This window comes from Vanessa atalanta, chromosome 8 (genome assembly GCF_905147765.1).
Source record: "Vanessa atalanta chromosome 8, ilVanAtal1.2, whole genome shotgun sequence".
Taxonomy (NCBI): Eukaryota; Metazoa; Arthropoda; class Insecta; order Lepidoptera; family Nymphalidae; genus Vanessa; species Vanessa atalanta.
The window spans coordinates 12,290,290-12,306,104 of record NC_061878.1 but is presented as its reverse complement, the minus strand read 5'-3'; the positions used below and the strand labels follow the sequence as shown (position 1 = coordinate 12,306,104).

Here is a 15,815-nt window from a genome sequence, read left to right as displayed (position 1 = left end):
TTACATCGCTATTCGCCCCGTACACCATTGCGCTTATGACAATTTAAAATATTAGGGTAAATTGGTATTTTTATAATAAGCTACAAATTAACAAACTTAACTCGAAGTCATCAATGAACGCACGTGTGCTTGAGGCTGTGGTTGTTGTGAACGGAACTCGTGACCAGAGTACTTCCCAAGATGACGACGGTCAGGCACGTGACCTCATTAAACGTGAACTGAAGATATTTGGAAATACGAGTACCTTCGCTATGTAAAATATTTATTTGGTTGGATAAATAGATGCAGGTGATATATTCAACAAAGATATGATAGAAAAAAAGAAAATGTTACGTACAATATCTGATAACGGTACCATGTTTGTTTTCGATTTAATTATTACCGAAGGAAGTTATATTCCAGATATTTCTTAAATATAAGACTAGGTCAGTTGACGTGTGTCTCAAGTTTTCTTTATATCAAGAAAGAATTTTAGAACTTGAAGTCGGTTACTTTTATGCCTTTTTAACAAACTAAGCTGTTATCATTCTTCGCTCGAGGAACTGCTAAAATTTTGGCATAATGTCACAAAACTTAGTACGCCCAAGAAAGAAAATAATTTTCTCGATTTAAAGCAAAATTAACCATTAATAGTGTTGTACCTCTATTTTCTTTAAAGTATTCATATTGTTTTGTAAAATATACTTTAAATATAGTTTCTAGGCTATATGCAAGGCCGTCTCGTTAAGTACCACTTAACACATTCTATCGCCAAACAGTAACATTTATTGTCGTGTTATGGTTTGAAGGGTGAGTGTAAGTGTGTATAACAACTTCGATCCCAATGTTTCCGACTTCGTTTGCTCTGCTGATTTATTTATTGGTAAACAAACTATTTAAAACAAGTAAAAAATATCAATTTTATTGAAAACAATTGATCCCATACGCACGTTTAACGGGATGACACCCGAGATATATATTTATTTTCAGAATTATTGAAAAAACTACCTTTAAATCGCATAAATGTTTCAAAAACTTAGGCTGTATTTTTTCGATTTTATTTATATACGTTTTGTAATAAGGATTCCAAATTGTAGAGCAATCTTTCAAGATAAACTTAAGATATGCATTTAAAAATAGGATAAGGGTGAAGCTATTTTTAAATTCCTTAGTCAATATTAGAATAAATCCTACCATTTGATAAGTTTTAGCTGTTATATAATTAATATGGCTAGCAAAAACTTAGAGTGTAAGTGAAAACTTAAGTTTCTGATTTAAGTAACTCGAAACGGTATTCAATTTGTCGTCAAATAATTTAGGCCTCAGTTTCCTTGTAAATATTATTTTTTTATATATTTAAGCGTAAAAGGTGATTATTACAGTAATTATCTAAGTTATTGAGATCAATTTGAAGTAATACGCAATCTTGAGTCGATTCAATTACTTTTATGTTTGTAATTCGTATAAAGTAATATTATGTTACAATTATGAACATATCGAATAATTTCAACGATAACAATTAAATAATACAGAACTGAGATGAAATCCTTGAGGAACACCAGAGGTAACGGGCACAAATAATGAACAAAAACCTTTGATAGAAACAGCTTGACTACGATCCCTTGAACAAGATTCAAGCCAACGAGGCAAGTCACCGTGAATACTAATGGCAACCAGTTTTTTGGCCAACCGAAAATGAGAGATCTTATCGAAGGCTTTTCAATAGTTAGTGTATACAACTTCCGCCTGATCACCATTGTCCCTCAGTGTTGCAAGTTGATTGGTAAACTAAGAAAGATTTGTTTCAGGTGATCTTTTGATGATCATTGATTAATCCGTGTTGCTGGTCGGTGATCAGCGTACTTAGAATGAATATTGAGAGTAAATATTTTTTTCAAATAATTTACAAATAGGGCTTAGTTTAGATATAGGTCGATAATTTTCCTTATGCCTCCGGTCTAATAAATTGCCACTACAAATGATTGTTTCCATACTTTTTCAATTGTTCCTACACGAAGAGATAAATTTAATAAGATAAATAAAAGTACTAAATGACTACAGCAAGACTTAAGAAAATGGGAGGAATGCCTTCTGGACCACTTCCTTTACCTATATGTAAATCTTTCAAGTATTAAACCTAACCTAACGGTTTCATAGAAAGATCAATCGTACCAATAGAGACTGCCAGAGAGTTATAACTGCGATCCACTGTCAATGATCTGTCGATACTAGTGTGTTTTGAATCGTTACTGTCAGATGATTGGATACTATTAAAAACATGCCATTTAGAATATCGACAGAAACATTTTTGGAATTAACAAAAGACCAAAATAACTTGCTGATATGTTTTAAACAATTTTGATATTTTTTTCTCTTTTTATGAAAAATGTAAGGATTTTTTTAATATTTCTTACAGCGCTTATATCAATATGCTTTGATGACCACTTACCATTAGGTGGCCCATTTGCCCATCCGCCAACTAAGTTTTAAAAAATAACAGCCATTTTTTAATTAAAAAACCGTCGACGAAATATATTTTGTTGAAATATGATTCTATCTTAAAGGATTTCTTTACAAAAGCTAATTTCCCGCTATCTCGAGAATGCCTCCTGACAGGCCTGGTGTCTGGGTGTACTTTCCAAAGCTTTTTGTTCCCATGTCAAATCATCCAGTTTGACGTGCTCCTTCTCAAACGGCGTGTCACGAATCTTTTCTTTTCGTATGTAGGTTAAAACGTCATGGCGTAGTGCATTGGATGCAGCTGGCATTTAGCGAAATAGGACAAATCGTGAAATTACTTTTTTTCTTTTATCTGTAAACCTAAAAATATTTATTATTCTATTGTATTTATAAAAATTTGTACACTTAATTTAAAAAATATATTCTTATTGATATGCATTCAATAAATAATATGAAATAACTGGTATTTTAAACATTTTATTATATTATGTAATGTAATGAAAATATTTTTTTTTAATTATCTAACAATAAAAATGTTGAAGTTAGGAATTTTCTAATATGATATTTTTTTTGAATAATTCGAAGTTTCAGTATAATCATTTAATTTCTAATAAATTTATACAAGATTGATAAACATATAATTGTATTTCATATGTAAGTACTTATATTTATGTGCAATTAAAATATCCATATTAATTGACCTTAATATAAAGTAAATAATATCAAATATATTATAGATTGTTTATATAGCACATTTTTTATTATCTTCCATAAAACAGATTGTCTCATTCGTATAATATTACTGCAACATCAACGAATCTATTGTTTGAAAACAAAGACACACATTTTAGATAATCTTTTTCTAGTAAAATCTAATGTGGAATACGTTTTAATGGAAACGATGAAAATTAAAAAAAAAAGTGAGCAAGACTCGTTTACGTGAGCACATTTTGTCAGTAAGCCCCCAGTTTTCATGGAATCTTTAAGAAACTATTATATATTAATTTTTTTAGCATTAGCATTAGCATCCGGTAAATTTTCCCACTGCTGGGCTAAAAGCCTCCTCTCCCTTTGAGGAGAAGGTTTGCAGCATATTCCACCACGCTGCTCCAATGCGGGTCGGCGGAATACACACGTGGCAGAATTTCGTTTTTTCGAATTATAAACACAAATTAAGCACATAAAAATTCAGTGGTGCCTGCCTGGATTTGAACCCGAAATCATCGGTTAAGATGCACGCGTTCTAGCCACTGGGCCATCTCGGCTCTTTATTATATATATATATATATTATTTATTATTCATGTTTTACTATGAGTACAAATCGATTTTGTAGATACCATATGTGTATGTATTGTTTTTCCATTGTTTTATATATGAGTATGTATACCTTTATGTATTGTTAATTATTAATTATCGCCTTTATAGTTTTTTGACCTAAAGGTTGACTGGTAAAGAACGAAAGGCATTAAGTTCGCCTTTTGTTCATTAACTTTGTGGTGGTCAATAAAGTATTTAAATAAAATAAATAAATATCACCTATTTATATTGGAGTGGTGTGGTGGAAAAACTTCTATAGATGAGGAAGTCTTAGCCCAATGTGTCACGTGTGAGCTGTGGCTTCCTTAGCTGTAGTTTAGTACAGCGGAATTGAAATCAATTGTAATACGGAGAATATAAAGCGTATGTCAGATCTGCGCAAACAGTTTCATCTGTATGTGTATTTTTATAATTGATGTTTTTTTATTTATTTCAGATGAGTTGAAATACAAATTAAAAAAAATCAGTGGAGCTTATTCCCTACCATGACAGCTCCATTCAACTTTCAAAAAGTAATTTTGAATATAATCAGTATAAATCACACTATCTTAGTTAAACAAATGATGAGTTACACATTCTCGCCTCATTAATTTGGGTCCAGCACAAATTTGCTTGCCTGTTCCAACCCTCGCCTAAAATAATTACCCCCTGTCGGCACCCGGCTAGCGCTACGAGATTTACAACGCGAGAGGTTTGAATTTGAAACTAAAATTAGGCCTATGTTAAGAACGCTTTATTATTATTTCCAATTATATGTATTCAAATTAATTTATTACGTTTTTTTTATATAATTTAATATAGAATTCTAGCTACCCGTTTCCGTGAGGTAATGAGGTGTAAACTGACTGCCTCGTTGGTTGGCTAGAGACTGTAGAATCCTAGGTCCTGGGTTCAAACTCGAGTTCATTCTGGTAGCAGATCTATGTCTGAAAGTTGGCTCTCAACTCAAAATGAATTATAAATAAAAATTGCCAGATTTTGAACCCATGACATTCTGTTAAAATTCATTAAGCCATTTCTACCCAGAATATCGGATTATAATATATAATATTTCAAATAAGGAGGTTTACATTAGAATTATACAATTACGATTAAAACTACTTTTACGAACTTAATTAAATAAAGCGTATTTTGATTTTCATTTTTATCATTTTACCATCAAAACCAAGCAGTCTTGCTTGTATATGTTGTAGGCAACTAGATAAAATAGCCTACATTTAATATGACATTGAAGCTGAAGGAATGGCTAATTAAGCTTGATACTTGAGACAGACAGACTTGGCTGAACGGAATATAAGTTTATAAAAGGAATGTTATGGAGCTCCGTAACCATAATTGAAACTATCGGATATTTGGACTAAATATATATATCCGAAACCGAAAATGATAAAAAAATGTTTATTATAATTTTATTTTTGCATAATGTTACACTTGAAGAGAATAATTAATTGTATTGTAAAGTTTTTTTTTTTTTAGTTTTATATGTAATAAAAATAAAAGTCAACTAAGTAAAGTCAAATTCATTTTAATTTTTAAATAATCTAATATCCGTAACTTTCAGAAACAATCGAATAAACCGAAATATTTTTTTATCCGTAACTGTATCTAAAACCGGTAAATTGTTATTTTTATATCCATATCTATATGCAAATCTGAAATTCCATATCCATTGTAGCCCTGGTTTATATACAATTGCGCTTTCTCGCGGCGAGTTACAAAAACATGGATATCTTCTCCATGAAATAACACTGAACTGACGTCAAGGGGTTTTTAATCACAAACAGATACCTATATAGTATTTACATAAAAGATTTATGTATTGAATACAAAATTATTGTTTCAAAATGTAGTCGCTTTTTGTTATCAGAAACGACGAGTCTAAACGTTGTATTGACGTCGAGAACATGGCTTTGGGATCATGCCAGCTAGACTGTTATGTCGGAAACCAAGCCGATATATCAAAGTGTTTTAAACCAAATTTATATTATTTCGAGGAAAGTTCTAAGAGTTGTATTTCAATTTTTGAATATGAAAATAATTATTATTTAAAAATTGATACGAATATTTCGGCTCAAAAGTACATATTTAAAAAGGAAAAGGCACAAGTACAAATAACTTTCCCAAACTTGTTGACCCATTAACTTTGTGGGGATGGTTTTGTATTAGTTGGTTGTTCGTTATATTATTTTTGTGAAATATATTTAAATAAAAGTGCCTGTCTATGGACCGTGATGGCCATTTATAATTTAAATGTAGCATCGACAAATTAAAGGAAAAACTATAAATCTATCTATAAATTTGCCGAATGTATTTGTTTTTATAAAATATGCGTAAAGATCATTTTCGCATAAGAAATAAATAAAGATTGATGATTTTGAAGTCACTTAATTCAATTGTGATCGGTTTTAAGAACTTTGCCGATCCTACATCTGAGTTGTGTCATACTATACCGGCCTATCTCTTTTAAAATAATAAAAACAACAGTTGTCGTGGGTCACAGAATTATATTAATTAACAACGTTTGGGGATAGTAAAATATTAATCGTGTGTGAGTTAAAAAATAAAAAGAGATAGAGAGAAAAAAAAAAGGAGGGAACACGTCGTCTGGCTGAGATATTTTCCTTAAGTGATACGTAAACTTCGATCCAAAAATATATGGTTAAGGCGCCCTCCATGCGATCGTCCACTGGCTTCACATAAAAATAGTGCAACTGTGGTCTAGCACAACGTTATATTATGCTGAGTAAAGATCATCGCGGGGACCGAAATTCATATAGGCATTCGTTGGTAGTATTTACTTGGTGGTAGAGCTTTGAGCAAGCCCTACTGGATAGGTACCACTCACTCATCATATATTCTACTGCCAGACAGCAGTAAACAGTATTGTTGTGTTCCAGTTTGAACAGTGAGTGAGCCAGTGTAACTACAGGCACACGGGACTTAACATCTTAGTTCCTAAGGTTGGTGACGCATTGGCGATGCAAGGAGTGGGTAATATTTATTATAGTGCCATTGTCTACAACTGGTGATCACTTACCATCAGGTGGTCTATATGCTCGTTCGCCAACATATACTATAAAAAGAAAATAGGTTATCAATAATTTTTGTATTTAATTCTTGTCAGTTCTGTATTGTTATCGCTATGAAGTTATTTTCTTGTTTATTTTTTTATTACTCTATCTATTACCTATTACAAGACGTATACAAATATACTACTTTTTAAAGATTGTTGAATTCGTAACAATTCCTTTTTTTAATTTTTTTTTTTTTATAAATGTCGTTCATCTTTGCCAATAAAAGCACTTTTGAATCGTCATGTCACAGTGTTGAATTAAATTTGTACCACTGGTTCGGAAAGTAGATTCTACCAAAAAGAACCGGAATGGAACTCAGTAGTTACTCTTTTCCACCTTTTTACTTAGAGTATGACATCAAAGTACAATCATTTTTTATATATCTTGCCTAGAAATAATAAATAAATATTGTACCACATCACATACATTACTCTGATCCCAATGTCAGTAGCTAAAGTACTTGTGTAATGGAAAATCTGAAGTAACGACGGTACCACATACACCCAGACCCAAGACAACATAGAAAACTAATGAACTTTTTCTACATCGACTCAGCCGGGAATCGAACCCGGGACTTCGGAGTGGCGTACCTGTGAAAACCGGTGTACACGCTACTCGACCACGGAGTCAGTAGGAAATCAATAAATAAATAAATCAATACTAAGTCCCCGCTTTTTTATCTTTAACTAGCTAAATTTTTTTCTCATTAGACAGTATAATTTTTTTTTAAATGCTACTCTTGAAAGAGCGACCTATCATTGGCCATGTGAAAAACACTCAACCCTCAAATCTAAACCTGCAACGTTGAAAGTTTGACTCTGCGATTTATTAATGGTCATTGCAAAATATATCTTTACCGGAAATTGTAGGCGTTTAAATTGGAACGATAAATCAGATGGTATCAGAGGAATTCGGGGAATCAATACATCTTCTCCGGTACCACATCCGGCGAGAATTGTGCACTCTATTATGAAAGTTTTTAGTGATCTTACCAGCAAACGCGTGCTATTGCAAAGTTTTGGTGGATTCAGGTGTCTTAATAAAATAACAGGACAAGGTCATTTCAACACCATTTTGTGAGAAGGGAGTCCAGAGGGGGTTTGAAGAATTTAAAAAATCAGTAGGGAAATGAACAGTTACTTCCAATTCGAGAACAGTATCGATTGAGTAAGATTTTTGCCTCGGCATCGCCTGAAAAAAACTGTAGAGCAATAATATCTAATAGTAATGTATTGCTGTAGGTTGAAGCTAGGGGGCTCGTGTGTGAGTGCGTGTGTGTGAGTGTGCGTGTGTGTGTGTGTATGTGCGTAATTAAGACTCGTTCGTGTTAATTTTTGGTACCACACTCTAGCTATTATTTACTATAATTTCCATGAACCATCAATATTTGTTGTCTGTTGATGTTCTGATTAGTGTTGCAAGAAATATGAGACATTCTTAACATCACTAATTCGCCATCAATCCTGGGAACTAAGTTATTATGTCCCATGTACCTGTAAATTCACTGCCCTACTCACCCTTCAAACCGAAAAATCACATCAATCAGTATTCATGTTTGGAGGTAAGATATCCGATGAGTGGTTGGTACCTACCCAGACATACTTGCAAAATTTATTCTGCAGAGTATAACAGTTAACACATACAAAAAATATCTTTAAAATTATCTTTGGATAAATTTCTTTTATTTGCTTGACATTAACTTTTTCGTTAATATTCTTACTATGTACATTTATTTTAATGAGATTGCTTTTTTTTTTTTATGACATTGGTTGGCGGACTAGCACATGGGCCACCTGATGGTAAGTGGTCACCATTGCTCATTACCAATGCGTCACTAACCTAATAATAAGTACTAAGTATTAGAAAAGGCTACCCAGGCATGGAAAATACCCTACCAATAAAAAAAGACTTATTTACGAAATTCATTCAGTTAATTCGGTTGTATGGAATTGGCTTAAAATCCACATGCTAGTTAATCGCTTCTAACATTTATAATAATAAGATTAATAAGGACTAAGAAGTATAATACATGAAACAAACGCTAAATCCTACCAAATAAAAGTCACTTTGGCTATGAATATCATAAAACCGAATCAAGGCAGACACGTGCCGAGAAAGCCGGTTAAAAGCGGCTCAAACCAGCTAAAACCGGCTCTTACCGGTGGGCGAGCGGTGGAATACCGGCTTAAGGGATTCGTCGAATGATTCACGAGCCACTGAAAATAGTAATATACTGTAATAACACCGAAATAGGGCAACAGGATAAACGTAAAGTAGGCAGGATTTTTGTTATTAAACTAAAGGTTTTATTTAGATTTCGTCTATATTCTTTAACGGATTATTTCAAAGTAACAATAGCCTAATTATAGTAATTGAAACATGGGAATTTATCTTAAAAAAGCGATGTCTTGGACGTTATATAAGGAGACTAATGATAATTCTTGAACGAGATGAAGAATTTATAGATTGCAATAAGCAAGATGTTTAATGTCCAGCTTATTAAACATTTTCAAAATAAGCAATGTTTATGAATAGTTGATCATCTTTTAGTATTAAGACCGTTTACTTTTAAGTCAACGAAAATTTTGAAACTGATCTACCAGTTTAAGTGATTGTTTTAAATAGAGTATTATTATTAATCGAATAACTAATATTTTGTAACGAATATTGTGTATCTAATGTATTTGGTATTAGTATAATTGTAATTACTGTCCATTAAACCTCATTGAAGTGAAGTGGTGGACGCAGCTCCAGCTCAGCTAGCATCTCCTTCAAAAATAGAAGAGGAGTCCCATTTCTGGTGGGTCATAGTACGTTATCATAATGATATTCATAATGCTGAAGCTACTGTTTTTAGAAAAAAAAATCTGATTGGTATCTTTGTTTTATTTGATAAATTTAACGACAGCTTGCATAATATGTACAAACAACTCTATGGTTCAAATTAAGGGAATCTCTTCCTTTTTTCTAGTGTCTGTAATCGCTTACTAATTTTCTAGTACTAATTAAGAAAGTTCTGTTTCTTATAAAACTAAATAATAAACTTATATTTGATAAGTGTAAACACTTGACACTAAAAATATTTGAAATCAATAAAACTTGAAGCGTATTAAATAGTTGTTAGGTGAAATATTTGGATGACCAGATGTATATGCACTTCACATGAGTGCTGAATATAATTGGATGCGAAGAGTTGTTGAGACGGCTGTAGATCAGTTACTGCATCAAACTATATTCAATTTTGAGTATAACTCATTGGCTTATCAATACTTCTATTTGTACAACGATATTTTGCGTCTTGCGTTGTGTTTTATCATAACATTCTAAACCCTAATTTAAAGGTTAACTTTATAAATCACTAAATACGTTAGTTGAATATTAATGGTGCTAGGTGCATAAATCCTGTTATTTTCTGTACAAGAAGATACATCTCTTATCATTACTAGCCTTTTAACTTCTAAAATTGAAAGGGCTCAGATTTTTAATTATTTTTTACCAACATTTGCTACTGTTTGTATCTTTAAAATATTTATAATTAACATTATCAGATAGGTTGGATGTATTTAGGGAGGGATATTTATAGGGTTCTAAATAATTCCGTTTGTTTTTTTTTGCCAGAAAATCCGATTAGCGTTTCAAACTGACTGAAATATCCATGTCTGTAGGTTTTTTTTTATTGTTCGAAGATGACCAACAGGCTTCCAATGTAAATATAATTATAATGTCCTACGTTTTTCCATTGCTGAATATGATGCACAGGGAATACAAAGTACAACTCTTTTCATGTTACCATGAAATATCTTTAGCCAAGAATTTACTATGTTTACTAATAAATATAATCTAATGAAAAAAAACTTGGTTGAATTGACCTCTGAATTGCTACAATTTTATTATAAGCATTTCGAATGTGGTATTGTACAAGCAAACACGATCATTACAGATTTTGATTTATTTCAGTGATTACTGATTACATATTAATATAATAACATATAATAGCTTAACCTATTGATTCTAAAAAAATCATTTCCAATACCATCTTATCTAGTTATTAAATTTTTGATTAATCCGTTAAAAAGTACCAATTAAGTTAATTATTAGCTTAAATTAAACATGAATATTAAATAGAAAGTCCTTGTTGAAGATACAATCTGAAACAAATGTAACTGTGTATTTAATACCCATTCAAAAGTTAGACGAGTGACATGTGACTCGTCTGATATTAATTAAAAAAAATCTTTGGTTTACAATCAAGGTTAACAAAAAAAACTTAGTAAATAAAATGATTTATAGATTAAAAACGATACACTCAACAAATAATATATAAGCAATCATCTTATAAATGGTCCGAACGAAGAGGATTTCATTCAGAATACGTTCGAACAAAAAACTTTGTCGTCGCGTAATATCATATGGGATTCCTTATATTTATCATCTAGAACATTTTAAATAAACTCGTTACATTTTTACTTTATTATAACTACGGCTAATTCTCTGAATTGCAAATTTTATCGTATAAGTTAACAAACAACTTTTTGATTGATTTTTCCTTTTAATTTATCACTAAAACTACGAATTACGCTCTAATTTCCTATTTTAAAAACTATTCTTGACTAAGAGAGGACAGTTTTAATGAAACTTATAAATGAAAAGAGAGATGAAAGATATGGTTCAGATAAGTTGAAAAGAGATGAAGCGATAGACGTTGATAGTGAACATTAGGAAGGATATTATGAAATCGAAATGAGCTTCTATGCACTGGTTATGGAAGTCAAGAAGTTAATACGTGATTTAAATTTTATTGTCGGTATTAGCAACATTTTTTCGGATAAACGACAATGAGAAGCATCTAAATAAATGGGAAGTACTCACAGCCAGAATGATTTATCATAGTTCATGTCTAGATATGGTAAGGAGGAAGGGAATTTTTTTTAATAAGTTTTAGTTTAAATTTTAATCTATAAATAACTACAGTGCTTTAGTTTAAATTTTCTATTTAATCAAAATTAGGATTAGATGCAATCCTTTTTTTAATGGAATGATAGATTAATAGCACTACATGAGATTAATTTTGCTAAAATACTTCATGATTAATTGCAATATCTCCGAAACGACGAAGATGAGAGTTTTAATCACAAAGATTCTTAATAGCGTTTCAAATCCAATAATCTTAGATATAATTTAGAAGAAGTTTATTTTGGTAACTACGATAGACGCGTTAGTGAGTAATTTTCATGAAAGGTAAAGTTTAATTCATTTTAAATTTTGAATTATTACTAAGCTATCCAAGTGCTAGATTTAAAATTGTAGTCAATAGATTTATTTATCTAAATTTTAAATGTCAGGGAAGGGATAATGAATTATATAAATACATATGTAAATAAAACATCTATAATACTAAAGGAGTTTTTAAAGAAGGAATTTATAAGTAATTAACTTATATAATAAGATATAATGAGGAGCGTAGAAGATAAGACGCTAAGATTTATTTTATAGAAGCATTACAAGATAATGGCACCGCGGAACGTACCTGATTTTATAAAAAATTATCCTAAATCAACTTATCGTTAGTTTTCGAACGAGATTATGTTGCTTTTAATCCATGATAGTTACCTTAATATTAATTTTTCAATGCGCTACGTTTAATATTTCGTTTTAATTCATCGTCTACGATTCCTTTATTGCCAATACCTAATTATAATATCTGATAGTTTAGCCTTATTTCTGTGATCCAGCAAATATATGTTAAGTTGTGATGTGCGATATTACCCTATATTTTTAATTATCTTTATTAAATATTACATAATAATTTAAATATCAAGATTCACGAGCTCAATGAATCTTCACATTTAAGTATCGTATTTTATCAACTAAATCGCGATGTCAAAGTTTTTGTTCTTATTTAAGGAATCGGATAATTTGTTAGTTATAAAACTAACCGAAGCAGGAGAAAGTTCAGCATACTTCGGTCGGTTAAAATCAGAATCCAAAGCGGATCCACGCAAATTTCTAAGAGGAAGTTGCTTTGCTTTGCGTGGAAGTACTAGGATTCCGCAAATCGTTCGCTTTCATTTTGACCATTTATAAGAGAATTGCTCTTATAATTAAATTATAATCACATTTAACACGAAAGTAAAATACGTCGGTATGAACATACGTTTTTAAGTTTAAATTTACAATTTTTACTCGTCCAACATTTACTTTTCATTTTTATCCTCTACCGATAGATTCGACCGAACGTTACTTTACTAGAAATACAAAATTTAACGTATTTACAACCATTTTTTTTAAATCTTTTAACAAAACATTCATAAGTACATACTTGCTTCGCGCACAGTCTAAATGTACACTCTTTACAATATTAGCGTTACGAGGACTAGATTTAATTGGGGAACAAAAACCGTGTACTGAAAACGTCGGATTACGATTCTACAGTTTTGGCGCGGCGTACTTCGTACGTCCGGTGGACTTGTTACTATGGTACTATTTTTGATTCTTCATATTGTCTGGCAGTTGCATTTACTCGATATCAATCGGAAACCTTCAATTTCTCTTGTTTAATAATATTTCCCATTACCAGCAATAAGTCGATGGTTGGACCAGACCAGCTAATTACTCGTGCCAAAACGTATGTCTTTTAGAATTTTTTGGTGATATTTTTATTTTTTACTTAGATTACACGATTACATGATGATGCATTTTCCTTTTTCAGCCCAAGGGTTGTTTTTCTTGTCAGGGGCATGTATGAGAGGATCATTCTTCTCGTTTTCCTCTACGTATTCTCTCATCCTGAAACAAAATAAAATGTTATTTTGTAATAATCATTTGGAATTCAAGTTGAGATCTCTTATGTTTTTTTTAAGTATTATTTCAAGCTACAAGTAAATAATACTGACAAATTAAAAATCTGATGATAAGTAGTCAAAAGTCGGACACAGAAATTCGTGCTACAATAAATATTAATCATTCCTTATATCGGCAATGCGCCACCATTCTTCGGTTCTTATAATTTATGTTCCTTGAACCTGAGGTCACTGGTTCACTTACTGTTCGAATCAAAACACAACTACACTACTTAGATCTGTTAAGCCGTAGATTAAGTGGCGAGTGGCCGGTACCTACGAAAAGTAGCTTGCACGAATGTTAACACCAAGTTATTAACCTTCATGGTTATACTAAGTAGTAAATGTGGTATATATTTCCATTATTTTCTAAATACGCCACGTGCTAATGCATGTCGGCGATTACACGTGTGAATAAAGCAATCGATTCTATTGCGTAATAAATCACGTCCTATAAGTTTTATAATGGCATCAAAGATCCACGCAAAGTTCGGCGGCTGAAGATATTTATGGCATCACCTAAATTTTGAATGTTATGTAAACGTCCGCCTTAAATATTTTTCTCGATTTTAAAATGAGTTTGTTTATTTTAATAAAATGCCCATTCTGTTCCAAATTTAAAAACGATTTCGTAGCATTACACTAACTTATTCGTAGTCAAAGTAAAAATTATCACTGATTTGGAAAGGGTGCCTTTCCATTGAGAGCAATTACAAGTGAAAAAAACTTTGTGAATTCTGTATCTTTGTATAACATAATCGCTTACTGAATTTTGGCCTGACATGAGTACTAGTTCTTTGTAGTAACTTAGTAGGTTCGTAACCTGTTACATTAATGTATGTAACACAATAAACTTTTTACTGAGTGAATATTAATTAATTCATTCATTGTTCGATTTGCCTTCCTATTGTACAGAAAAAATTCAAAGACAAGTAATTTTTTCGTTCGTCTTTTTCCCCGTCGTAAGTAAAATCGATTTAAGAATCTCATAACGTGAATATAAAAAGTAGTTTCCATCGTTGAAATTGATGTAATATCATTAGCGCCAATTTCTCAAGCCCTTTTCGTGACGGACGCGATATGGCTCGGATGCACGCGAGATGGTTTTGTTGCACACCATTCTATATGAGTGCATTTTATTTAGAATTAAATTTCAAAGAAATGATGCAGAAAACTGGTACCTTTTTAATTTATTGCATTTACTTTTTTATTCGAAATTTAAAATTGAAATCGTAATTGTATAAAAAATAACGCTGGCAAATTATCATTAAGAAGGATTTATGCATATTATTCGGTTTTATTTTAAAAATATACTAATTTACTCCCGCCGCGTTACTTGCATGTAAGGACGTGGGGTAATATGAGGAGTAGTTATATGTAAGCCTTATGTCCTTTTTATATCCCCGAGTAGTTGAGACATGAAAGAGTAACAAACATTTCTCAGAATATAAACAAAATAAACATAATAAGAGCCGAATGGCACTGTCCATGTGACATGAGAATCTAAATCGAATCTGATTCGTCAAGTTATCATCAACCCGCGTTAGTGCACTAACATAGTGAAGTAATATTCTCTTCCTAATAGAGAAAGATCATTGCCAAAATTAATTTCAAGAAAAAAAAGTAATTATGTATAATAATAACAATTATTTCTATTATTAATCATTTATAACAACTAAAATGTATTCATTAGTAATTTAATAACTTTTAATTATAATAATATTCAGTAGAAGATTCGAATTAAATGCCATTCTTAAAAATAAGTACGATAGTTTCATTATATCCGCTTATACAATCACTTACCTAATGTAATAGTCTTTGAACATGTGATTCAAGGATCTTGAATACACATATGAAATTTTTTAATCCGAAAAATTGAGTGGTCCTTCCGAATTCGAACCTACTTCGGTTAAAATTCACATGTTACACTACTGGGCCATATCGGCTTACATAATTGCATGTTATCTGGAATGTATTTCAATACACTCCAAAGTATTTTATGACGAAATTGGATTAACAAGAACAATTTTCCAAATGGCTCGGTAATGGGTACAACGTACATCAATCCGAAGACATTTTTGTACAGTGAATAATTTATGAAAGGGTGGAACGATATCTTTTAAGAAATGTTTTCGTGAATACTCC

General features: G+C 31.4%; 1 protein-coding gene across 2 annotated transcripts in view; it reads right to left on the bottom strand.

The window, feature by feature from the left end:
• Positions 1 to 10,489: 10,489 nt before the first annotated feature.
• LOC125065626 (guanine nucleotide-binding protein subunit gamma-e) overlaps positions 10,490 to 15,815 on the bottom strand; it is a 40,188-nt gene continuing 34,862 nt past the window's right edge. For both annotated transcript variants that reach the window (XM_047673356.1, XM_047673357.1), the window contains exon 4: positions 10,490 to 13,617. In XM_047673356.1, coding sequence (XP_047529312.1) covers positions 13,512 to 13,617 — 106 coding nt within the window. In that variant the 3' untranslated portion in view covers positions 10,490 to 13,511. The remainder of the gene's footprint in view (positions 13,618 to 15,815) is intronic.